Genomic DNA, 24,706 nt, shown 5'->3' with positions numbered 1-24,706 from the left:
GGCTTTGTAGATCACTACAAGCTGATTGGCCCATTGGCTTTGTAGATCTCTACAAGCTGATTGGCCCGTTGGCTTTGTAGATCACTACAAGCTGATTGGCCTGTTGGCTTTGTAGATCACTACAAGCTGATTGGCCCATTGGCTTTGTAGACCAGAACTCCCTGATTGGCCAGCTGGCTTTGTAGATCAATGCATGCTGATTGGCCAGTTGGCTTTGTAGATCACTACAAGCTGATTGGCCAGTTGGCTGTGTAGATCAGCACAAGCCGATTGGCCCATTGGCTTTGTAGACCAGAACTCCCTGATTGGCCAGTTGGCTTTGTAGATCAACCCGTGCTGATTGGCCAATCAGGTTGGTCGTCTGGCCCCGAAGACCAGAGCCGAAGACCAAAATTGGAGGTTCCCCATCTCCTTCGTCACGCGTGCCCCTAGGGGGAGCCGTCACCCCACACCTCTTGCACACGCACTTGGGGGCGGGGCTTCCACCCCGGGGGGGGGGGGGCGTGGCCACGAGTTTGGAGGGGCGGGGCTTGCCCCCCCCCCCGAGGTGTAAATCTGAAGCGGGGTGTAAGCGGTGTAAACAGGGCGGTGCGGCTTCTCGGGCGGCGCCGCGCGCCGCGGGCACGGCCAGACTGGTTCTCTCGGTGGGGGGAAGGCCCTCGTTAGCGGCCTCCTCGTTAGCGAGCGCTTAATTGGCGCCAATTAGGGCAGCCCACGCGCTGCCAGGAGGAGCAGGTTCCCTGCTTCGCTCCTGGTTGACGCAGCCCGTGCTAACCCTGGGTGGCCCGGTGGCAGTGGGTCCATGGGACGCGCGGGCTGTGGCCTCCAGAGGAGGACACGCGTGGTGGTGGCGTGACGGTCATGGTCACCAGGTGGGACATGGAGTTGTGGGGCACCAGCTGTGAATTCTGTGCGTGTTCTACGGGGATGGACACGTGTGGACTCCTCCTGTGGACACGTGTGGCCTCCAGACTTGGACACGCGTGTTCTTCAGGCTTGGACACGTCCTACAGATGTGAACACGTGTGTCCTCCAGAACTGGACACATTTGTCCTCTACACTTTGAAATATGTCTTCCAGACCTGGACACACGTGGCCATGGGTTGCTGACCAGCACCAGAAATGTGGTTGCAGGTTGCCACCGTGGCCACCAGCACCAAAAATTCATGGTTCCAGGTTGCCACCGTGGCCAACAGCACCAGATGTACAGTTCCAGATTGCCACTGTGGCCACCAGCACCAGAAAGAAGTGGTTACAGGTTGCCACCATGGCCACCAGCACCAGCAGGTCATGGTTCCAGGTTGCCACTGTGGCAACCAGCACCAGAAAGACGTGGTTCTGGGTTTCCCACCCCCCAACACCCATGGCCATGAGTTGCCCACCTACCTCCTGAGACCCCACGGGCCCACCATGCACACGGCGGCCGCGTTCCCCCACGCTTCTCCCCCTCCCCACATCCACATGACGGCACGGGGCGGCCACGTTCTAGAGGACTTTATTCCGGGAGCTCCTCCCCAGGATGAGAGAAGCGGGGAGCAGACCCAGAAGCGTGGGGTGGGTTCTCAAACGTGTCTCTTCCTCCTCATGGTGTCGTGGATCCAGGCGGTGTACTCGCAGACGCGGGTGTAGACGCCGGGCTTGCCCCGCCGCCCGCACACTTGCATGCCCCACGAGACGATGCCCTGCAGCTCGTCCTTGCACACCAGTGGCCCCCCCGAGTCGCCCTGGAGGACAGAGGAACCCGGTGAGATGGTCCCCACCGTCTCACCAGAGCCTAAATGTGGTGGTAGTGGTGGCCAACCCAACGGGACGGTCATGTTGGGAGCCCAACTGGACGGTTGTGGTGGCCAACCCAACGAGATAATCATGTTGGGAACCCATCTGGATGGTTATGGTGGCCAACCCAATGGAATGGTCATGTTGGGAGCCCAACTGGATGGTGGTGGTGGCCAACCCAGTTAGATCATAATTCTGGGAGCCCAACTGGATGGTTGTGGTGGCCAACCCAATAGGGTGGTCATGTTGGGAGCCCAACTGGATGGTTGTGGTGGCCAACCCACCCACACTTACTCCCCCCACCCTCCTGTGTCCCCAGTCCTGCCTCATGGGGACCCCATGGTCCTCCTGGTGGTGCCTGCTGATGGGTGGAGACCCTCATGGCCTGTGGGGTTGGGTGTTGGGGTCCCTATGGGGTAGCACCCAGGGGGGGCTGTACAGCACCTGGGAGTCCCTATAGCATGCAGTAGGTCCCTATAGCACCCAGGGGTGGCTATACGGAGTTTGGGGGTCCCTATAGAACCCTTGGGGTCCCTTTAACGCCCTGTGGGGCTCTTATAGCACCAGGGAGATTCCCATAGCACCCAGGGGTCCTTATAACACCCAGGGGGCTGTGCATTACCTGTGGGGTCCCTATAGCATCCATAGGGTCCCTATAGCGCCCTGGCGGTCCCTACAGCACCCTGGAGGTCCCTACAGCTCCTAGGATGTCCCCATGGTGTGTAGGGGTCCCTATGGCTCCCAGGAGCCTGTAGAGTGCCTGGCAGCCAGGGATCCATACGGTGCTTTTCGGGGGGGTCCCTATAACATTTTGGGGGTCTTTACAACACCTAGGGGTCCTAATAGCACCCAGGGGGTCTCTCGAGCACCCAAGGTGCTGTGTGATGCTTGGTGGGCCCTACAGCACCCAGGTGGTCCCTATAGCAGCCGGGGGTCCCCAGGGTGCTTAGCGGGGGGGGCCTGAAGCAGCCGAGACCCCCCCCGGGCTGATCTTCCACCAGAAATGGGGACCTCCACCGGTCCTCAGCAGGGTGCGAGGTGCCCCCCAACCCCAACTCCTCTCCGTCGGTCTCTCCTCGGGGGCAGGGCGGGTGAAGCCACCCACCCATGGGTGCAGCACCCCATGGCCACCCCACTGCCGCCAGACCCACCTGGCAGGAGTCGGTGCCCCCCGAGCTGAGCCCGGCGCAGAGCATGTTCCTGGTGATGCCGTTGGGGTAGAGCCTGCTACACTCCTCGTTGGAGATGGTGTAGACCACGCCGCACTGGAGGACGTCGGGGAAGTAGCCTGGGGACAGTGGGGACACGGTGAGGGGGCCCGGGTCACCCTTCGCCACATGGGAGGGGTCCCCACATCATGGGAGACGCGCCCCCAAGGTGAGGGTTGGGTGGCCAGGGTGGAGATGATTTGGTGTCTCCTGTGGTCATGGGGTGGAGAACGGAGACCCAGAAAGCCCTGCCCAAAGGGAGGTGTCCCCAAGGTGCTGAGATGTCCCCAAAATGTCCCCAAAATGTCCCCAAAATACAAAGACATCTCCAAGACATTGAGATGTCCACAAAACTCCAAGATATCCCCAAGATGTTCCCAAGAGTCCAAGATGTCCCCAAGCTGTCCCCAAGAGGCCAAAATGTCCCTTGGGTGTTCCCAAGATATTGAGATGTCCCCAAGCTGTCCTGAAGACATCAAGATGTCCCAAAGATGTCCTCAAGATGCAAAGACATCTCCAAAACACTGAGATGTCCACAAGACACCAAAACATCCCTAAGATGCCCAAACGTTCCCAAGAGTCCAAGATGTCCCCAAGCTGTCCCCAAGAGACCAAGATGTCCCAAAGCTGTCCCCAAGATACTGAGATGTCCCCAAGCTGTCCCCAAGACAGTGAGATGTCCCCAAGATGTCCCCAAGATGCCCAGGTATTCCCAAGACACCCAGCTGTCCCCAAAACACTGAGACATCTCCAAGATGCCCAGATGTCCCCAAGACACCAAGCTATCCCACAAGCTTTCCCCAAAACATTGAGATGTCCCCAAGAAGCCAAGATGTCCCCAAGACAGCCAGATGCTCCCAAGACACCTGGATGGCCTCAAAACACCCAGATGTTACCAAGATGTCCCCAAGCTGTCCCCTAAACATTGAGATGTCTCCAAGAGGCCCAAATGTCCCCAAAGATGCCCAGATGTCCCCAAGACACCAAGATGTCCTCAAGACATTGAGACATCCCCAAGAAGCCAAGATGCCCCCAAGACATTGAGATGTCCCCAAGACACCCAGATGTCCCCAAGCTGTCCCCTAAACATTGAGAAGTCTCCAAGACACCCAGATGTCCCCAAAGATGTCCAGATGTTCCCAAGACACCGAGCTGTCCTCAAGACATTGAGACATCCCCAAGAAGCCAAGATGCCCCCAAGACACTGAGATGTCCCCAAGAGGCCAAGATGTCCCCAAGACACCAAGCTGTCCTCAAGACACCAAGAGGTTCCCAAGCTGTCCCCAAAATACTGAAATGTCCTCAAAGATGCCCAGATGTCCCCAAGACACCGAGTTGTCCTTGAGACATTGAGATGTCTCCAAGAAGCCAAGATGTTCCCAAGACATTGAGGTTTCCCCAAGACACCCAGATGTCCCCAAGCTGTCCCCTAAACATTGAGAAGTCTCCAAGATGCCCAGATGTCCCCAAAGATGCCCAGATGTCCCCAAGACACCAAGATGTCCTCAAGACATTGAGACATCCCCAAGAAGCCAAGATGCCCCCAAGACATTGAGATGTCCCCAAGAGGCCAAGATGTCCCCAAGACACCAAGCTGTTCCCAAACTGTCCCCAAAACATTGAAATGTCCTCAAAGACGCCCAGATGTCCCCACGACACCGAGCTGTCCTCAAGACATTGAGATGTCTCCAAGAAGCCAAGATGCCCCCAAGACATTGAGATTTCCCCAAGACACCCAGATGTCCCCAAGACACCAACCTATCCTCAAGACACCAAGAAGTCCCCAAACGGTCCCCAAAACAACCTGCCCAAGACAATGAGACGTCCCAAGACACCCAGCTGTCCACCCAGGTCCCTCGGGAGCCCACCACACCTCGCGAGGAGATGTTCCCACCGACCTTCAGGGCTGCTGGTGCTGCCCCAGCCCGACACGATGCACTCGGTGTTGGGCGGTGGACATCTCCTGGGGAGGGCCACGGGCTGGACGTGGTCGGTGAAGCGCACGGGCTTCTGGAGCTTCAGCAGCATGATGTCATTGTCATGGGTGGTGGGGTTGTAGCCGGGGTGGACGAAGGCCTGGGCCGAGTTGATGCACTGCTCCGTCCCCTCCTTGGTCTTCAGGCTGTGGTCGCCCATGCGGATGGGGATGGACCTGGGCGTGGAGGTGGAGAAAAGGGATGGTGGTGAGGATCGTGGTCATGCTGGGAGCCCAACTGGATGGTTGTGGTGGCCAACCCAGTTAGATCGTAATTCTGGGAGCCCAACTGGATGGTTGTGGTGGCCAACCCAAGGGGATGGTCATGCTGGGAGCCCAACTGGATGGTTTTTTATGGCCAACCCAACGGGATGGTCATATTGGGAGCCCAACTGGATGGTTGTAGTGGCCAACCCAATGGGATGGACATATTGGGAGCCCAACTTGATGGTTGTGGTGGTTAACCCAATGGGATGGTCATGTTGGGAGCCCAACTGGATGGTTGTGGTGGCCAACCCAGTTAGATCGTAATTCTGGGAGCCCAACTGGATGGTTGTGGTGGCCAACCCAACGGGATGGTCATGTTGGGAGCCCAACTGGTTGTGGTGGCCTATACATTTAGAACTTAATTCTGGGAGCCCAACTGGATGGTTGTGGTGGCCAACTCAATGAGATGGTCATGTTGGGAGCCCAACTGGGTGGTTGTTGGTCAACCCAATGAGATGGTCATATTGGGAGCCCAACTGGTTGTGGTGGCCTACACAGTTAGAACTTAATTCTGGGAGCCCAACTGGATGGTTTTGATGGTCAAATCAATGGGATGGTCATGCTGGGAGCCCAACTGGATGGTTGTTGGTCAACCCAAGGGGATGGCCATGTTGGGAGCCCAACTGGGTGGTTGTGGTGGCCAACCCAATGAGATGGTCATACTGGGAGCCCAACTGGGTGGTTGTGGTGGCCAACCCAACGAGATGGTCATACTGGGAGCCCAACTGGATGGTCGTGGCCTCCCCATTGGCCCGACAAAGGGGAAGGGTCCTCCGCCCCCCAATCCCCCCCCCAGCTGGGGCCACCCCACCTCTTGGTGTCGCAGTGGGCGGCCGTCAGCACCCAGAACTTGTCGATGAGGACCCCGCCGCAGTGGATGTTGTTTTGGGGTCCCAGCAGGACCGCCTGGTAGGGGTGGCGCTTCTTCTGGCACTTGTGGCCCCCCACGATCCGGTTCTCGTCCCCCGTGGCCGCTGTGGGACAGGAAGCGGGGTTCAGCCCTCCCAGTGCCTCCCAGTTCCTCCCAGTGCCTTCATTCCCAGTTTCTTCCCAGGTTCTCCCCAGTTCCTTCCCAGTTCCTCCCCATCTAAGGGTCCTCAGGGCCTTCCCACACCACCTCTTTGCCTTCCCAGTTGCTCCCATTCCCTCCCAGTTCTCCCAGTGACCTCTCACTTCCCACCTACTACCTCCCAGTGCCTCCCAGTTCCTTCCTTCTCAGTTTCTTCCCAGGTTCTTCCCAGTTCCTTCCCAGTTCCTCCCCATCTAAGGGTCCTCAGGGCCTTCCCACACCACCTCTTTGCCTTCCCAGTTGCTCCCATTCCCTCCCAGTTCTCCCAGTGGCCTCTCACTTCACACCTACTACCTCCCAGTGCCTCCCAGTTCCTTCCCAGTGCCTCTCAGTTCCTTTCCAGTTCCATCCCAGTTCCTTCCTTCCCAGTTCCTCCCCATCTAAGGGTCCTCTGGGCCTCCCCGCGTCACCTTCCTGCCCTTCCAGTTGCTCCCGTTCCCTCCCAGTTCTCCCAGTGATCTCTCACTTCCCACCTACTACCTCCCAGTGTCTCCCAGTGCCCTCCCAGGGCCTCCCATTGCCCTCCCAGCACCTCCCAGTGCCCTCCCAGTTCCCTCCCAGTGCCTCCCAGTTCTTTCCCAATGCGGCCTCACTTCCTCTCCATTGTCCCCAGTGACTCCCAGTGCCTCCCACTGCCCGCCAGGTCTTCCCAGTAGCCTCTGGTTCCCACCCAGTACATTCCAGTGACCCCAGTCTCCTCCGGCTCCCTCCCAGTAAACCCTTGCTGTCTCCTCAGTGGCTCCCAGTTGCTTCCCCCTTTTCTTCCCATGCCCCACCAGTGTGCTCCCAGTGCCCCCAGTTCACCCCCAGTTCCTTCCCAGTGCAACCGGTTGCCATCCCAGTACCTCTTACACCCCCACCAGTGCTCCCAGTGCTCCCCATGCCCCCCAGTCCTCCTTCAGTGCCCCAGTACCTCCCAGTGCCCTCCATTTGCCACCCAGTGCCTCCAGTTTCCCTCCCATCCATACCAGTACACTCCCACTGCCTCCCAGTGTCCCCAGTTCACCCTCAGCTCCCTCCCAGTATGCCTCTGTGCCCTCTAGTGCCTCCCAGTGCTTCCTCCTTTCCTCCCACTCACACCAGTATGCTCCCAGTGTCCCCAGTTCACCTCTACCTCTTTCCCAGTACTCCCCAGTGCCTCCCGGGGTCTCCTCATTCTTCCCCACTGCCACCAGCACAATCCCAGTGTCCCCCACTCCCTATCACCCCCCAGTGCCTTCCCAGTGACCCCAGTGCCCTCTCAGTGCCTCCTGGGGCCTCCCAGTGCCCCCCAGCACTCCCAGTGCCCTCTAGCGCCCTCCCAGTGCACTGCAGCACCCACCAGTGCCCTCCCAGTTTCCCCCAGTCACTTTCCAGCACCTCCCAGTCCCACCCAGTTCCCCTCAGTTGCCTCCCAGCCCTCTCCAGATGCCCCCCAGTTCCCTTCCAGTTCTCCCCAGTGCGCCCCAGCACCATCCCAGTGCCCCCTGGTGCCTTCCCAGTGCACTGCAGCACACACAGCACCTTCCCAGTTCACCCCAGTGGCCCCCCAGTTCACTCCCAGTGCACCCCAGCAGCTCTCAGTTCCCCCCAGTGCTCCCTATAACACACTCCCAGTCCCCCCAGCACCATCCCAGTACCACCCAGTCCCCCCAGTGCACCCTAGGGCCCTTCCAGTGCCCACCAGACCCCTCCAATGTCCTCAACTCCCTTCCTACTCCACTCCAGTTCACTTCCAGTGCCTCCCAGTCCCTCCCAGTCCCCCCAGTTCCCTCCCAATTTCCTCCCAGTGCCCACCAGTTCCTTACCAATTCCCTGCCAACATCCTCAACCGCTCCCAGTGCCCACCAGTTCCTTCTCTGTCCTTCCCAGTGCCCACCAGTCACCTCCCAGTCCCTCCCAGCTCCCTCCCAGTGCCCCCCAGTTTCTCCCAGCTGCCTCATAGTGCTCTCATGTTCCCTCCCAGTCCATCCCAAACCCTCCCAGTGCCCCCCAGTTCCCTCCCAGTCCCCACCAGTGCCCTCCCAGCTCCCTCCCAGTGCCCCCCAGTTGCCTTCCACTCCCTCCCAGTGCCCCCAGTTCCCTCCCACTCTCTCCCAGTCCCCTCCCAGTGCCCCCCACTGCCCTCCCAGTGCCCCCCAGTCCCTCCCAGTCCTCACCAGCAGCCAGCAGCAGCAGGGGCAGGAGGCGCTCCATGGCGGCAGAGGACGGGGACCTGGAGGCTGCCGAGGCCGGGCCCGGCCCTTTAAATCCCCGGGGGGGCCCCGCCCTGGCAGGTTGGGGCGGGGACAGTGGGGACACGCCCACCACTCCCAGTGCTCCCAGTGCCCCCAGTGATACCAGTGATACCAGTGATACCAGTGACACCAGTGCCTAAATCCTCGTGTTTCCAGTGCTCCCAGTGCTCCCAGTGTCCAAGTGTTCCCAGTGCTCCCAGTGACCGCAGTGGCCCCAGTGACCCCAGTGACCCCAGTAATCCCAGTGGTCCCAGTGATCCCTATATCCCAGTGCTCCCAGTGGTGCCAGTGATCCCAGTGCTCCACTGATCCCAGTGACCCCAGTAATCCCAGTGGTCCCAGTGACCCCGGTGCTCCCAGTGTTCCCATTAATGCCAGTGGTCCCAGTGCTCCAGTGATCCCAATACCCCAGTGCTCCAGTGCTCCCAGTGAGCCCAGTGATCCCAGTGGTCCCAGTGGCCTCAGTGATCCCAGTGCCCCAGTGGTCCCAGTGATCCCAATATCCCAGTGCTCCCAGTGGTGCCAGTGGTCCCAGTATTCCAGTGATCCCAGTGACCCCAGTGCTCCCAGTGCCCCAGTGCTTCCAGTGCCCTGGTGATCCCAGTGCCCCCAGTGCTCCCAGGTTTCCCAGTGTCTCCAGTGCTCCCAGTGATCCCAGTACCCCAGTGTTCCAGTGCTACCAGTTTTCTCAGTGTCCCCAGTGCTCCCAGTGCCTCCCAGTGCCCCCAGTACCTCCCAGTTTGCTCCCAAGGCCTCCAATGCCTTCCAGCGTCCTCCCAGTACCTCCCAGTGCCTTCAGGGACTCCCAGTGCTCCCAGTGCCTCCCAGTGAACTCCTGAGGCCTCCAATACCTCCCAGTCCCTCCCAGCACCACCCAGTGCCTCCCAGTGTCTCCTAGAGGCTTCCCAGTGCCTTCCAGTACTTCCCAGTGCTTTGCAGTGCCTCCCAGTATATTTCAGTGCCTCCCAGCATGTCCCAGTGTATCCCAGTACCCTTCCAGTACCTCCCAGTGCCCTGCTTGCCCTTTCCAGTGCCTCCCAGTACCCTTCCAGTGCCCCCCAGTGCCCTCCCTGCCCTTTCCAGTGTCTGCCAGTTCCCTTCCTGTCCCTCCCAGTGCCCTCCCTCCCCTTCCCAGTGCTCCCCAGTTCCCTTCCCGTCCCTTCCAGTGCCTCCCAGTTCCTTTCCAGTGCCTCCCAGTTCCCTTCCTGTCCCTCCCAGTGCCCCCTCTGCCCTTTCCAGTGCCTCCCAGTGCCATCTCTGCCCTTCCCAGTCCCTCCCAGTACAGCCCACACGGCTGCGGGTAATCCGCAATCCTCCCCCTCGAGGCCCTCCGCGAGTGGGGGCTCTGCCCTGCCTCAGTTTCCCCATTTGGCCAAATTTTTTGGGAGAAGGGGACCCCAAAAAAGGGGCGGAGTTAAGGGGAACCCAAAAACAGGAGCGGAATTAAGGGACCCCAAAATAGGGGCAATTAAGGGGACCCCAAATGAGAGATGTAATTAAGGGGACCCCAAATGAGAGATGTAATTAAGGGGACCCCAAAATAGGGGACGAATTAAGGAGACCCCAAAATAGGGGCAGAGTTAAGGGACCCCAAAGCAGGGGCAATTAAGGGGACCCTAAATGAGGGACATTATTAAGGGGACCCCAAATCAGAGATGTAATTAAGGGGACCCCAAAATAGGGGAAAACTTTAAGAGACCCCAAAATAGGGGCAGAGTTAAGGGGACCCTAAATGAGGGATGTAATTAAGGGGATCCCAAAAAAGGGGAAAAGTTAAGGGAACCCAAAAATAGGGGAAGAATTAAGGAGACCCCAAAATAGGGGCAGAGTTAAGGGGACCCTAAATAAGGGGCAATTAAGGGGACCCCAAATGAGGGATGTAATTAAGGGGACCCCAAATCAGAGACATAATTAAGGGGACCCCAAAATAGGGGAAGAATTAAGGAGACCCCAAAATAGGGGCAGAGTTAAGGGGACCCCAAATGAGGGACATTATTAAGGGGACCCCAAATCAGAGATGTAATTAAGGGGACCCCAAAATAGGGGCAGTGTTAAGGAGACCCCAAAGTAGGGCAGAAAAGGGGACCCCAGTATAAGGGAGGGGTTAAGGGGACCCCCAGCAGAAGAGAGTAAAGGGGACCCCAAAATGAGAGACCAAGTTAAGGGGACCCCAAATGAGAAGCAAAGGGGACCCCAAAAACTGGGGGTAAAGGGAACCCCAAAGGAGAATTGAGGGAACCCCAAAAGAGAATTAGAGGGACCCCAAAAGATAATTATGGGAACCCCAAAGGAGAATTAAGGGGACCCCAAAAGAAAATGAAGGGGACCCCAAAAGAGAATTAAGGGGACCCCAAAGGAAAATTTAGGAGACCCAAAAGGAGAATTAAAGGGACCCCAAAAGAGAATTATGGGGACCCCAAAGCAGAATTGAGGGGACCCAAAAAGCCAATGTCCCCAAGGGGATAATGTCCCCAGTGGGATGAGGTCCCCAAATGGATGATGTCCCAAAAAGGATGATGTCCCCAAGACGATGATGCCCCCAAGACGATGATGTCCCCAAGGTACCAATGTCCCCAAAAGGCCAAAATCCCCAAAAGGATGATGTCCCCAAGGTACCAATGTCCCCAAGGAGATGATGTCCCCAATGGGTAGGGGTCCCCAAAAGGATGACATCCCCAAAGGGCCAATGTCCCCAAGGGAATGATGTCCCCAACAGGATGATGTCTCCAAGACGATGATGTCCCCAAGGTGCCCATGTCCCCAAAAGGCCAAAATCCCCAAAAGGATGACATCCCCAAAGGGCCAATGTCCCCAAGGGAACGATGTCCCCAACAGGATGATGTCCCCAAGATGATGATGTCCCCAAAGTGCCCATGTCCCCAAAAGGCCAACATCTCCAAGGGGATGATGTCCCCAAAAGGACAATGTCCCCAGTGGGATGGTGTCCCCTAAAGAGCTGATGTCCCCAAAAGGATGACGTCCTCAAAGGGCCAGTGTCCCCAAGGAGATGATGTCCCCAAAGGGATGATGTCCCCAAAGGGATGATGTCCCCAAAAGGATGACGTCCCTATAGGGACGATGTCCCCAAGGTGATGATGTCCCCAAGGTCCCGATTCCCCTTCCAGACCTGGAGGACACCACAATCTGGGGACATCTGGGGACTGTCCCCAAAATAACACCACCATCACCTCGGGACAGTCCCTTCCACCCCTCCCCCGGGCCTCCAGCTAATTAGCGGCCTAATTAGGCCTAACGAGGATTCCCTTGGGGAAATCCCATCCCTTTCTGGGTGCCCGCAGAGGGGGGACCTCGCACAAGGTCCCCGTGTCACCATCACCCCTCCCCGTTCCCGGTGACCTCGGCTGTTGGCCGCGCTCCCAATTAGCATGGCCAACACGAACATCATGGGTAATTCATTAATTAGTGGGGTGATTAATTAGGGTGGGGTCCTGCAGCCGGTGAAGCTGCCTAGAGAGTCTGGGAGAGGAAAGCTCCCGGTGCCGGTAGGTGTGTAGGGGATTAATTATCCCTATTAATTAGGCTTATTAATTAGTCCCTTTCCCCCAGTGCGGGTGCAGGAGACAGGATCCGTGCCCCGTCTCAGATCCCAAAGGGTTTCTCGTTAACGCTAACGAGGGAAATCGCTAATTAAAACAACGTTCTCCTAATTATGGGGTTATTGCCAGGATGGCAATTAATAGCTCATTAATTATTGCCCTGATGTCCCCCTCCCCAAAGGATGCGCCAAAAGGACCCCAGGGGATGCTGAGGGGTCCACATCCAAGGATCCTGCAGCCCCCCCCCCAAATCCTTCCATGACTCAATTTCCCCTTTTTCTTCCAATTCCTTTATTCCGCCCCAAATCGCCCGTCTTCCCAAGTGCATTCTGGGAAATTCTTTGCTTCTCCCACCCCACCCCAAATACTTAAGTGCCCAGAATTTCTTCGGGGGGTGGGGGGGGGGGCGCGGGGAGGTGGTGGGGCCGGGGAGGGGGGTCGGTCTCGCTACCCCCTGACGTATCTCCTGATCCAGGGCACGGCTTGGCACACGTTGGAGTAGACGCCGGGCTGCCCCTTGCGCCCGCAGACGGCCATGCCCCACGACACCACTCCTTGAAGCACCCCGTTGCACACCAGCGGACCCCCGGAGTCACCCTGTGGGGAGAAGAAGAGCACGAGGTGGGGCTGGTTGGGGGGGACACCACGGACCTTGCGCCCCGTGGCGTGGGCCGGTCCCGGCTACGAGGTAGTTGTGGGGAAGCCAAATATTTTTGGGGAAAACGAAGGTTGTGGGGAACACAAATATTGTGGGAAACCCAAATATCGTGGGAAACCCAAATATCGTGGGAAACCCAAATATTGTGGGAGACCCAAATAGTTTTGGGAAAAAAAAAGGTTTTGGGGAACACAAATATTGTGGGAAACCCAAATATCGTGGGAAACCCAAATATTGTGGGAAACCCAAATATTGTGGGAAACCCAAATAGTATGGGGAAAAAAAAAGGTTGTGGGGAACCCAAATATTGTGGGAAACCCAAATATTGTGGGAAACCCAAATAGTTTTGGGAAAAAAAAAGGTTGTGGGGAACACAAATATTGTGGAAAACCCAAATATTGTAGGAAACCCAAATAGTTTTGGGAAAACAAAGGTTGTGGGGAACCCAAGTATTGTGGGAAACCCAAATATTGTGGGAAACCCAAATAGTTTTGGGAAAACAAAGGTTTGTGGGGAACCCAAGTATTGTGGGAAACCCAAATATTGTGGGAAACCCAAATAGTCTTGGGAAAACAAAGGTTGTGGGGAGCCCAAATACTGTGGTGAAACCCAAATATTGTGGGAAACCCAAATATTGTGTAGCTTCACCTACATGTTGGGGCCATTTATTGGGTTTATGGCTTGGGTTAGAGATAATGATGGAGGAACCCAAATCTTACATGGACTCATCCACTTGTTGTGGTCTATCCCTGGCTCCGTGACTCAAGCATGAGGTAGTTGTGGGGAACCCAAATATTTTTGGGAAAACAAAGGTTGTGGGGAACCCAAATATTGTGGTGAAACCCAAATATTGTGGGAAACCCAAATATTGTGTAGCTTCACCTACATGTTGGGGCCATTTATTGGGTTTATGGCTTGGGTTAGAGACAATGGTAGAGGAACCCAAATCTTACATGGACTCATCAACATGTTGTGGCCCATCCCCGGTTTTGTGACTCAAGAATGAGGTAGTTGTGGGGAACCCAAATGTTTTTGGGAAAACAAAGGTCTGTGGGGAACCCAAATATTGCAGGAAACCCAAATATTGTGGGAAACCCACATAGTTTTGGGAAAACAAAGGTTGTGGGGAACCCAAGTATTGTGGGAAACCCAAATATTGTGCGAAACCCAAATAGTTTTGGGAAAATAAATGTTGTGGGGAACCCAAATATTGTGGGAAACCCCAAAATTGTGGGAAACCCAAATATTGTGTAGCTTCACCTACATGTTGGGGCCATTTATTGGTTTTATGGCTTGGGTTGGAGATAATGGTGGAGGAACCCAAACCTTGCATGGACTCATCAACATGTTGTGGCCCGTCCCTGGTTTTGTGACTCAAGAATGAGGTAGTTGTGGGGAACCCAAATATTCTGGGGAAAACAAAGGTTTGTGGGGAACACAAATATTGTGGGAAACCCAAATATTGTGGGAGACCCAAATAGTTTTGGGAAAACAAAGGTTGTTGGGGAACCCAAATATTGTGGTGAAACCCAAATATTGTTGGAAACCCAAATATTGTGGGAAACCCAAATATTGTGTAGCTTCACCTACATGTTGGGGCCATTTATTGGTTTTATGGCTTGGGTTGGAGATAATGGTGGAGGAACCCAAATCTTACATGGACTCATCCACTTATTGTGGTCCATCCCTGGCTCCGTGACTCAAGAATGAGGTAGTTGTGGGGAACCCAAATATTTTTGGGAAAAGAAAGGTTTGTGGGGAACCCAAATATTGTGGGGAAACCCAAATATTGTGGTAAACCCAAATATTGTGTAGCTTCACCTACATGTTGGGGCCATTTATTGGTTTTATGGCTTGGGTTAGAGATAATGGTGGAGGAACCCAAATATTGCACGGACTCATCACCATGTTGTGGTCCATCCCTTTCTCCGTAACTCAAGAATGAGGTAGTTGTGGGGAACCCAAATATTTTTGGGAAAACAAAGGTTGTGGGGAAAATCAAATATTGTGGGAAACCCAAATATTGTGGGAAACCCAAATAGTTTTGGGAAAACAAAGGTTGTGGAGAACCCAGATATTGTGGGAAACCCAAATATTGTGGGAAACCCAAATATTTTGGGGAAAACAAAGGTTGTGGGGAGCCCAAATACTGTGGTGAAACCCAAATATTGTGGGAAACCCAAATATTGTGGGAAACCCAAATAGTTTTGGGAAAATAAATGTTGTGGGGAACCCAAATATTGTGGGGAACCCAAATATTGTTGGAAACCCAAATAGTTTTGGGAAAACAAAGGTTGTGGGGAACCCAAATATTGTGTGGAACCCAAACATTGTGGGAAACCCAAATATTGTCTAGCTTCACCTACATGTTGGGGCCATTCCCTGGTTTTCTGGTTTGCAGATAATGGTGAAGGAACCCAAACATTTCACGGCCCCACGGGAGGAGGGTGAAGGGACCTCTTACCTGGCAGGAATCGATGCCCCCCTGGGGGACGCCGGCACAGAACATGTTGGGGGTGATCAACCTCCCGTACGCCCTCGCGCATTTATCCTTCCCAAAAGCTTGGACGCCGGCACACTGCAGATTTCTGGGGAGCTTTGCTGCAGACGAGGGGGGTGGAGAGAAAAAAAACGGTGAGAAAGGGCAGCCTGCTCGTGCTGAGGCCTGAGTAGACCTCATGGTATTTTTGGGGGGGTTCCTTGGGAGGTGGGCAAGGGAGATGCCTCCAGCAGAGGTCCAACGCGAAGGAAACCCCAACTTCAACCCCAAGGGAAAGTCGTTCTTCATGGGAAACCTCGTTGGGTAGAGTGAAGACAACGTAAGGGACCCTCCCTCATCCAATTTTCCCAACCAAAAAGACTCAGTCTCCTTTTCCCTGCCAAATTACGTCCCCCCCTACCCCACCTCTTCCACCGGGGTCTCCACCGTGAGCCAGTACCTCCGGGGGACTTGGTCGTGCCCCAGCCGGACACGCTGCACCTCATCCCATCCATGGGACACCTCGTGGCCAATCTGATCTTCTTGATGTTGTTGCTGAACTGCACGGGTCTGTTGAGCCTCAGGAGCATGAAGTCGTTGTCGTTCTTGCGGGGGTTGTAGGCCGGGTGGACGATCGACCGGGAAATCATCCTCACCTCCCCCGTGCCGTCCCGCAACGTGTCCGTCCCGATTAACACCCTGAGGTCCCTGCCCGGAGAAGAAGGTCAAGAAATCAGAGCCAGCTCCTCCAGAGGAGATGCACAACCCTATGGGTCAAGGGGATGACCCTTGGTCATCCCCCAAAGCTTCTTCAAACCCAGCCGGCAGGCAGAGTTTGGGTGATGTGTCCATGGGTCCACCTTATCCCCTTGTCCTCGGGCAGAAAAATGAAAATGAAAATGAAAATTAAAATTAAAATAAAAATGAAAATGAAAAATTTGGGATTCATGAGCTAAATCTCCTCCAAGAGCTCTTCGATGGCCCAGGTACCCTGGGGCCTTTCCCATCTCCACGGGACTTTGGAGAACGTCTTGACTTCAGCTCCTTGACTTCACCTTCGTCTTCCTCGCGTCAGGCTTCAGGCAAGGAGTCCCACTGCAACATCCCAACAACGCCACCCTGGGACCAACTTCTGGCCAATGTTTTTTCTGTTTTTCATCTTTATTTCCTCTCTGGAAAGTGAGGTTTCCTCTCGTGGAGCCTTGCGGGGAAGCTGGAGAAGTTTGGCCATGGGGGGACCTGCTCCACTTGGTGTCCTCACCTGGAAAAAGGGGGGTGACCAGGCCTAAAACGTGGGGGAGGTTGAGCCCGTTGGGGGTTGATGGCCAGAGGTTGTCACCCAGCAAAGGAGACGTCAGCTCCTGTCTCCCTGGCTGTGCCGTGCCTTCGATGCCCTCTGGAGGTACCAGCTTCTGGATACCAACATCTGGAGACACCCATGGCTGGAGCATCAACATCTGGTGCTTCTGGACATCAGATCTGGAGGTAACATCTGGGTTCGACTAGCAACCTCCGGAGATACCCAGCTCTGGAGCTACCTGAAGGTACCAGACTCGACATTACCAGCTTTTGGACACCAAAATACCAGTTTCTGGACACCAAAATCCGGAGGTGTCCACGTCTGGAAGCGGAGACACCAACATCTGGGGCATCTCTCTCTGGATGCCACCATTTGGAGGCACCGTCCTCTGGAAGTGCCAACATCTGGGCGCCGATACCTGCAGGTACCAACCCCTGGGGCCCACCTCTCCCCGTCAGTCGTTAAAAAATTTTGGAAAACGAGGCGTCGGCTTGTAGGAAGCCATGGGGAAGGTGAGCACGGAGCCAGCTTACCTGCCCGGCTGCTTGCAGTGGGCGGCCGTCAGGACCCACTGGGCGTCTATCAAGCTTCCACCACACAGGATTTGTCCCCTCTTGATGAGGGCAACCTGGAAAGGTCGCTGGGTGATGGAGCAGGGCTTCCCACCGATGATACGGGACTCATCCAACTCCGGCACTGCAAGACAAGAGCACCCAAGGACACGGTGAGAGCCTTGCATGGCTATAGGCAGCCAGGAAGCCTCCTTCCAAAGGAAAAAAAATATGTTATTTTGGGTTGAAAAGCACAAAAACAACTTTTTAAATGGTTAAATGGGACACGGAAGGGAAAGCACTCTCTCCTGTGTTTTTTTTTTTAGCCTTAAAATACCATCAGAACAGTCAAAATCATAATTAAAACTTTTTGTTGTGTTTTGTTTCACTGAGTCGTCTATCAACCTACTGAGGTCCCACCAAACTCTTTTTTTTTTTTTTGTTTTGTTTTTTTTTTAATGAGAAAAAGATGTTTTTTGGACCAGGAGCAGTTGAAATCCAACCATGAGTAGCCCCAAAGAGCCCTCGATGATCTGAATTCTCCCGATGCCTTCTGATGGAGCCCACCACTCCATGGCCCAAACACGCATCCCAGGGAGAGCGTTGGGGTGGGAGATGCCAGAAGAAGACCCCCTGGGACCAGTCCATCGTGCCAGGCTGTGCCCATGAGCTGTCCTGGAAATCACCATGCGTCAGGAAGTCACCAAGGGCCACTTATCTCCGCCGGTTTCGCCATGTGCCTCGGGGAGGGGCATCCGTTCCACCTCTAAGATTCCTCCCAGCCCAAGATTGGACTCTAAAAGGGAGATGACGCACCCCTAAAAGAGCTGATTTCTTCTTCCTCCGTTGGTAAGAGAGCCTGTAGGACCAGCTCGAAAAGACTCCTACCTCCCGGATGGCTCATGTTATGTACCCAGACCTCCTAGTTAGGGCCGAGGTAGAAGATGGTTGCATCAACACAAGCAGGAGAAGCCATGACACAGGGAGAAATGATAACAGGAGCTCACTCAGGAATGCGAGTCCTTACGTAGCTCCGGAGCCAAGACGCGTTGGTCCCATGAGGTTTGCGGGGAAGAGAGAGAGCCATCAGCTTGGTTTGGGGGTCTTATCATTTTTGGGGTCGTATCTCGGTAAAAAAGGGTCTCATCACCCAAAGTTTCAATTTCTGACACAGGTTTATCAATCTTTAAGGTCTCTGGAAGCATCTCCCCTTGATTTAGCTCGCTGAAGCTGATGGTGGTCCACTGGAGTTGGCCAACTTTGATGGTCCTCGAAGAAAAGGAGGGACCTTTTTGGGAGGAAATCCCACCCCATCCAACGCTGGATGTCTGCAAGACGAGGTGTCCCGCCCCATGCTGGAATATTTATGAGGTTCGTGGGGTGATCATCTTGAGGTTGTGCCCATGCAAGACTCCACTTGGGTGTCCACACCATGGACAAGCCTTGCTGTTGGTGTCCCCCCCTCTACAACTCTACGTGGGCAAGGAATTTCTCAGGCCTTTTGAGAATCTCAGGCCAAGGCTACTGGAGAAGATGCCTCGTGGTCAGTTGTGTCCAAGTAGCTGATGAGATTCACAATAAAAGAATAACCAGATTAAAAAAAGAAAAAAAAATAAGAAAAAAAAAAAGAAAATAATTAAAAAAAGGAAAGAAAATATTTTTTAAACAAAAACCCTCTCTCCTACCCCCAAAAATGCTCAGTAGTTGGACTTTCGCCTCTATCACATGGGACATATCAAATCCTCATTTCCCCAAGATGTCTTCATGGGTGTTGAGGCTGGGTCCTCCACGCTGTAGCCTGGAGCATCCCAGCTGATTTTTGGGGTGATTTTGGGAAGAAGTTGTGCTTGCCACCTCCACGTGTTGACTGCCCTGTATTGATCCGTGCATGTGCGAGGTGGCTCTGGTCCATGGTTATCTGCAATCACCTTCCACCGCACGTTGGGACATTGGAATTTTACTGGTGGGACTGGTTTGTGCCGGTGGGGATTACGACCTGTGACGGGTGGCAATGGGAGCCGCCCGAATTTCAGACCGCCTGGAATCTGCCACTATCCGGTCCCAGCTGCCAAAGCTGGAGGGTGGGAACCGTCCCAGCGTGCACGCTCATCGGGGAAGCATCCCTCATCACCTCAAAGGCCGTCCTTGGGCCTTTGGAGACCATCCAGAAGGTTGAGGTTCCACCAAGCTCCTTGTAGGCATCTCAGCAGCTTCCCTGGGCCTGGAGGATCTCCGTCGATGAAGACCAGCCAGTGGAGAAGCAACGCAAGGCGGTGGAGCCCTGCGGTGGGATCCATAGCCTGGATTTCCAGAAGAGATCTCCAGCCAAGTTGATGGTGTCTTCACCCCAAACCGAAGAAACCTTATCACCAGACCCCCCCCAAAAAACTGTTCTTGGAAAGCCACACGGCAAATTATCCAGGCGCCGTGTCTGGACATGAGCTCGTTCCTTCTCAGCAGGACCTGGGAGTTTTGGATTCAGCTCTGGGAGCACCGATTTGGGTTAAGATCCCAGGTTTTGGCAACCCTCAGGGCCTCTTCTTTCTTCCCTGATCAAGACCCATCCACGGGGCCGTTCTGGTTCCCCTTCGGCCGAGCATCATTTTGGAGGCCAGAAGAAAGGAAGAGGATGTTCCCATCGGGATTAAGTCTCTCTTTCTTTCTCTCACCCCAGGTGACTGCTTTTGTCTCCTTTTCCATGGCAGAAATCCCCGTACGACCTCACGGAGAAGGAAAGGAAGAGGTCCCAGAGATCCTAGCGTCTCCAACCACGTGATGGAATTTTCCTCCGCGTCCTTTCTCTCTCTACGGCGAGGGGTTGCTTTATCTCAGCTCGAAACGAAAACAGGTTTCGAAATTACAGGGCCTTGCCCAAGCCTTCCCATCAGCAAGATTCCCACGAGCCAGGAGGCATCTCCTCATCCCATCCCACCCCATCCCATCCAATCCCATCCCATCCCATCCCATCCCTCCGGATACATTCCCTCACGGAGCATCCGCGGTGTCCCCGTCCCCATCCCCATCCACCGGATTGACTTACGCTCCTCGCCTCCGTTGCCCCCCTTCACGTTTTGTGCCAGCAGCGGGGTGGCGGACAGCAGTCCCACCATGAGGATGAAGATGGGGGTGAAGCTGAAGGCCCCATGCCCGTCACGAGCCATTCCTGGAGGGGCAGAGAAACCAAACCAGATCAGCTCGGGGACCACAGGAGAGCACCCGGTGCCACCTGAGGGACAGGGGGACAGTCCCAGCGCTGTCCTTCCACCTCCCAACAAGGGACTGAGGCAACGCCACCAGGATGCTCTTGGTGTTTTGGTGCACCTTCATCCCTATGGACCACGCCGTGGCCTCAATCCCTCTTCTCCACCCTCTTTTGGCCCAATTCAGCTCTCCGGCGGTGCCTCCAGCAACCCAGGGAGCACCATTTCCCTCCCAGTCCCCGTTAAACTGGGCGCGCCGAATTAACCCGGGATACGGAAGGCTCCCTCCACCAAACCACAGCGCGGACGGATCCGACCCGTAGGAAGGAAGAAACAAAGAGCCTGGAGAACCCCCCCCAAATCCCACCCGGCACCATCCGACCCCTCGGAGATGGAGGCCACCGCTGTCCCCGCCGCGGGGACGGACTCACCTGCTGGAGGAGAAGGACGGGGCCGGCTCGGCGCGTCGGGAAGCCGAGAACCCGTCGTTGGGCCATATTTATACCGGGCCGAAAAGTAGGTTGTGTCTCCACCGGGGTGACTCAAGGGCGGTTGGGCGACGGGTCCAAGCGGCAAGCGGGACGAGCGCGGCCGTGGGTGTCTCCCCGGCCCCACGGGTGATTACCGCTTTGATGTCCCAGAGGAAAACGCCGCCCCGCTCCTCCCGACCTGCCCGAAAACAGACTGGCCGAGCTTGACGGATGGACAGACGGATGGACAGATGGACAAACCGGCTGGGTCACCCCCTTTCCTCGTGGGTGGGTGGGTGGGTTTGAGGGGGGTTGTCCCCACGGCTGCTGGGGTGGGATGGGCCTGATCCGGCCCTCTGGGCGTCGTTAAATGGAATGACCTGGGTGCTGTCCGTCCATCCGTCTGTCCACCTCTCTCCCTGGCTGTCCGTCCAGCTGGCTGTCCTCCTGTCCGTCTGCCTAGCCGTGTGGTCAGTCTGTCCGTTTATCTGCCTGCCGGTCCGGCCGCCTGTCCGTCTGTCCATCTATCCGATTGCCCGGCCACCCGTCTGTCTGTCTGTCTGTCTGTCTGGTCAAGCAACTGTAAGTCTGCCTGTCCGTCTGTCCACCCATCTGGCTACCCGCCTGTACGTCTGTCCAGCTGTCTGTCCGTCCATCCCCCCACCCGCACCCCTATCCAGTTGTCCCCTGTCCATCTGTCCCCCCCCCATCCATTTCTTTCTCTCCGTCCGTCTGTCCATCCAGCTTTGTCCAGCTCTCCGTCTGTCCATCTCTGCCCATCCACCGGGCTCTGTCTGTCTGTCTGTCTGTCTGTACAGCTCTATCTCCGTCTGACTGTCCTTCCAGCAAGCTGGACGGCCGTCTGTCCCTCTGTCCCACCATCCATCTATCAACCATTTATCTGTCCGTCCATCTGTCCGTCCGTCTGTCCATCTGCATCAAGATGGATGGATCCATCCGTCCATCTGTCCACCTACATTGATGGATGGATCTGTCCGTCCGTCTGTCCATCTACATCGAGATGGATGGACCCACCTAGACCTACAGATCCGTCTGTCCGTCCACCTCCCTCTCCATCCGTCCGTCTGTCCATCCGCCCTCTGCTCCTACTACACGAGTAGACTTCACATCACGCACACGCGTGCACACGCGTGTGTAAGGATGTGGGATTTGGCACAACATTTGGGATGCCACCTCTGAGGGGGGGGGACATTTTGCAGCTCCGGGAGGTCCCCGAGGATGTCACCAGGCCGGAGGTCCTCGGGGACCTACGTGCCACCTTCTCCTGGTCGCGCCTCCTGATGAGTAACGCCGCGGATGCGGGTGAACGATGGGCGAGGCTACGACCTGGTGCCAACCCCACCGAGCCCTGCGAGTCGGCTCCGGTGAGTCAAGGGGGCACTGGGGGTGCAAGTGACACTTGTCCCCCACCTTGTCCCCAGCTGGAAATTGTCCCCAAGCCCTCATGTCCCCTCCGATCCCCTTATTTCCATCCCCAACCCCGATGGCAAGGGGGAGGTCTCCAAGATGGGAGGTCGCCACCGGCTTCTCCACCCCATGGGGGCTTAGGGTCTCCATCCATGGGGACTTGGGTGCTACCAGTGTCACCCACTGTCCCCAGGGTCACCCAGGGCATCTCCACCCTCTGCTGCATAGGGACCTCGGCGATGCCCAGCCCTTCCCTGGGCGGGTTTGGTGCTGGACACCAGCCAGGATCCCAGCAGATCAAGCAACCGGTGCCGTAATCCCACCAGATTTCCCTCCTCCAGATGAAACCTGCCCAAGCTCCAGCACGTCCTGGAAGGACCCGTCCTTACGGCTCCTGGAAGGATTTGGGGCACCCAGGGGTCCTCCAGTGCCACCCCCACCTTGGCCATCCTTGGCGTTGCAGAGGACCAGAGCCGTGATTCGGGCGAAGGAACCTCTTTTGCAGAGCTTTTGGGAAAGGAGCTGAGGCTGCCAGCAGCTGGCGGGGCAATTAGAGCCCCTGCCAAGCAATTAAGGGTGGAGAGGCCCAGGAGCTGAGCCCTGACGAAAGGAAAGGCCGGGCGGGGATGAATCACCTTTCGGAGATGCTGATCTCGCTCTCTGCTGGTGGCAGAGGAAGCCCGGGGCTGGGTTTGGTCCCAAACCTGGAGTTGAACCCAGAGCAACCGTTCCCAGTAAGTCCACGGGGATCTGCTCTGCTTGAGGGCCTCACCGAAGAGGCCGGGGTGCTGAGGAGCCCATCTGGTCCACGGGGACCTGGTCCACCAGGCTTCAGCCCATGGTGGTCGTGGTCCACAAAGACCCCGTCCACCAGGGTCCCGTCCCCGAGGATCCCATCCCATGGACGTCCAGTCTACCGAGATCCCACCCGTGGTGACCTGTTCCACCAGAGACCCCCACAGCGGGGGAACCCCTCCGTGGAGTGGTCAAGGGCAGAGATCCTCCGTGGATATCCCACCCGTGGCCCACCCGGGGCCATGTTCCCCAAGGTCTGGCGGGCAAAGATCTGGTCCCCGTGGAGATCCCACCCATGGGATCGACGCGGTGATCGTGGGCCATGAGGGTCACATCTACCAGGCTTCCCACCACAGAGAGGGAGCCCACCTATGGGGGTCTCCAGGGGGCGTGAGGGGACATGAAGGGACATGGGGGGGCATGGTGGGGACAGGGGGAGCCCGTGGGGGGACATGGGGTACATAAGGGGACATGGGGCCCCAAGAGGGGACACAAAGGGACATGGGGGGGGGACAGGGGAGCACAAGGAGGGACTGGGGGACCTTGAAGGGTCGTGGGGGTCGTGAAGGGGCAGGGGAGAACTTGAAGGCACATGAGGGGACATGGGGGGGTCCACAGAAGCACATGTGGGGACGTGAGGGGACATGGGGACACAAGAGGGGGCATGGGGTCACACGAGGGGATGTGGGGTCACACAAGGGATCTGTGGGGGACACGGGGACCCACAGAAGAAGACGGGGGGGCCCCCTGAGATGTCGGGGAGGGGGCGTGCATGTTGGGCCACGTCCCCGGTGGCGATGACGATGACGTTGGGGCTGGGCCCAACCGGTTCTCCCAGTTCCTCCGCTCCCATCTCCTCCGCGTAATTAGTGCTAATTACCTAATTATCCCCAGGGCCAGCCCGGGCCTGCCACCCACTGCCAGGGCTGCGGGGGGGACCCCACGCTTCCCCTCTCCCAATCCTCAGTGGCACGGAGGGGACGTGTCCCACCCTGTCCTTGTCCCCTCTGTGTCCCCACAGCCTTGGGGGCGCCGAGTCCAGGGGTGGCCCCGGGTGACAAAAGGGGTTGGCAGCGCCCTGGGTGACACGGTGGGTGGCCCTGGTTGACACACGGGGTGGCAGCACCGTGGGTGGCAGTGCCCTGGGTGACCCAGGAGGGAGGGAGGAGGGGGTGGCCCTGGTTGACACACGGGCTGGCAGCACCGTGGGTGGCAGTGCCCTGGGTGACACAGGGGGTGGCTCAGGGGACACGGGTGACACAGGAATAGTGGTGTCGGGTGCCGGTGGTTTTGGGGACGTGGTGGCAGGGGTTGCACACCAGCTATCCCTGCCATGGTAGTGGCAGATGTGGGGGACAGCGGGGAGCCCGAGGACCTCTGAGCCCCCTGATGGGACACCTCAAGGTCAACAAACGTCTCCTTTTTCTGGCTCATTTCCATGGCCAGCAGGACCAGGCTCCATGGTGGTCCCCTTGACCCTTTAATCTCACTTCCATGGACGTCGTGACTTACCAGACCCTGGCACCTCCATCACCATCTTGGCCAGACCACCAGGGCAGCATTGACCAGGCTTCAACGCTTGCATTGCACGGACCCCAATGGATGTGGTGACCAACCCTCCATGGGTGCGAGGAGAAGACCTCATTAGATGCGTTGACCAGACCTCCATGGACATGTTGGGTAGACCCCAATGGACGCCTTGACCGTGTCTTCATGGACATACAGATAGATGTCCATGGACATGTCGACCAGACCAC

General features: G+C 56.5%; 2 protein-coding genes across 2 annotated transcripts; both read right to left on the bottom strand.

Annotated features, from left to right (window-relative positions):
* Window positions 1–1,479: 1,479 nt before the first annotated feature.
* On the bottom strand, window positions 1,480–8,771 carry LOC137846669 (trypsin-3-like). Its single transcript, XM_068664732.1, has 5 exons — window positions 8,434–8,771; window positions 6,038–6,200; window positions 4,883–5,136; window positions 2,928–3,064; window positions 1,480–1,724 (listed from the first exon to the last, which is right to left on the bottom strand). The coding sequence occupies exons 1-5, from the start codon at window positions 8,468–8,470 to the stop codon at window positions 1,563–1,565; spliced, it is 753 nt and encodes a 250-aa protein (XP_068520833.1). The 5' UTR covers window positions 8,471–8,771; the 3' UTR covers window positions 1,480–1,562.
* A 3,186-nt stretch (window positions 8,772–11,957) lies between these two features.
* Window positions 11,958–20,217, bottom strand: LOC137846670 (kallikrein-14-like). Its single transcript, XM_068664733.1, has 5 exons — window positions 20,097–20,217; window positions 17,039–17,201; window positions 15,666–15,913; window positions 15,191–15,327; window positions 11,958–12,665 (listed from the first exon to the last, which is right to left on the bottom strand). The coding sequence occupies exons 1-5, from the start codon at window positions 20,215–20,217 to the stop codon at window positions 12,516–12,518; spliced, it is 819 nt and encodes a 272-aa protein (XP_068520834.1). The 3' UTR covers window positions 11,958–12,515.
* Window positions 20,218–24,706: the final 4,489 nt, after the last annotated feature.

The sequence above is a fragment of the Anas acuta genome, chromosome 36 (genome assembly GCF_963932015.1).
Source record: "Anas acuta chromosome 36, bAnaAcu1.1, whole genome shotgun sequence".
In the NCBI taxonomy this organism is placed as follows: Eukaryota; Metazoa; Chordata; class Aves; order Anseriformes; family Anatidae; genus Anas; species Anas acuta.
The sequence above is the reverse complement of the archived record's forward strand: the minus strand, read 5'-3'. Positions and strand labels throughout refer to the sequence as shown.

What these genes read in the sequence shown, in the direction of transcription:
- LOC137846669 (XM_068664732.1), bottom strand. Translation starts at nt 8,470, where the DNA reads ATGGAGCGCCTCCTGCCCCTGCTGCTGCTGGCTGCTG. An exon ending in GCCCACTGCGACACCAAGAG is followed by an intron (nt 5,137 to 6,037) that starts GTGGGGTGGCCC and finishes CTCCACGCCCAG; the next exon opens with GTCCATCCCCATCCGCATGG. An exon ending in GGGGCACCGACTCCTGCCAG is followed by an intron (nt 1,725 to 2,927) that starts GTGGGTCTGGCG and finishes TCTGTCCTCCAG; the next exon opens with GGCGACTCGGGGGGGCCACT.
- LOC137846670 (XM_068664733.1), bottom strand. Translation starts at nt 20,217, where the DNA reads ATGGCTCGTGACGGGCATGGGGCCTTCAGCTTCACCCCCATCTTCATC. An exon ending in GGGCAACGGAGGCGAGGAGC is followed by an intron (nt 17,202 to 20,096) that starts GTAAGTCAATCC and finishes CTTGTCTTGCAG; the next exon opens with TGCCGGAGTTGGATGAGTCC. An exon ending in CACTGCAAGCAGCCGGGCAG is followed by an intron (nt 15,914 to 17,038) that starts GTAAGCTGGCTC and finishes TTCTCCGGGCAG; the next exon opens with GGACCTCAGGGTGTTAATCG.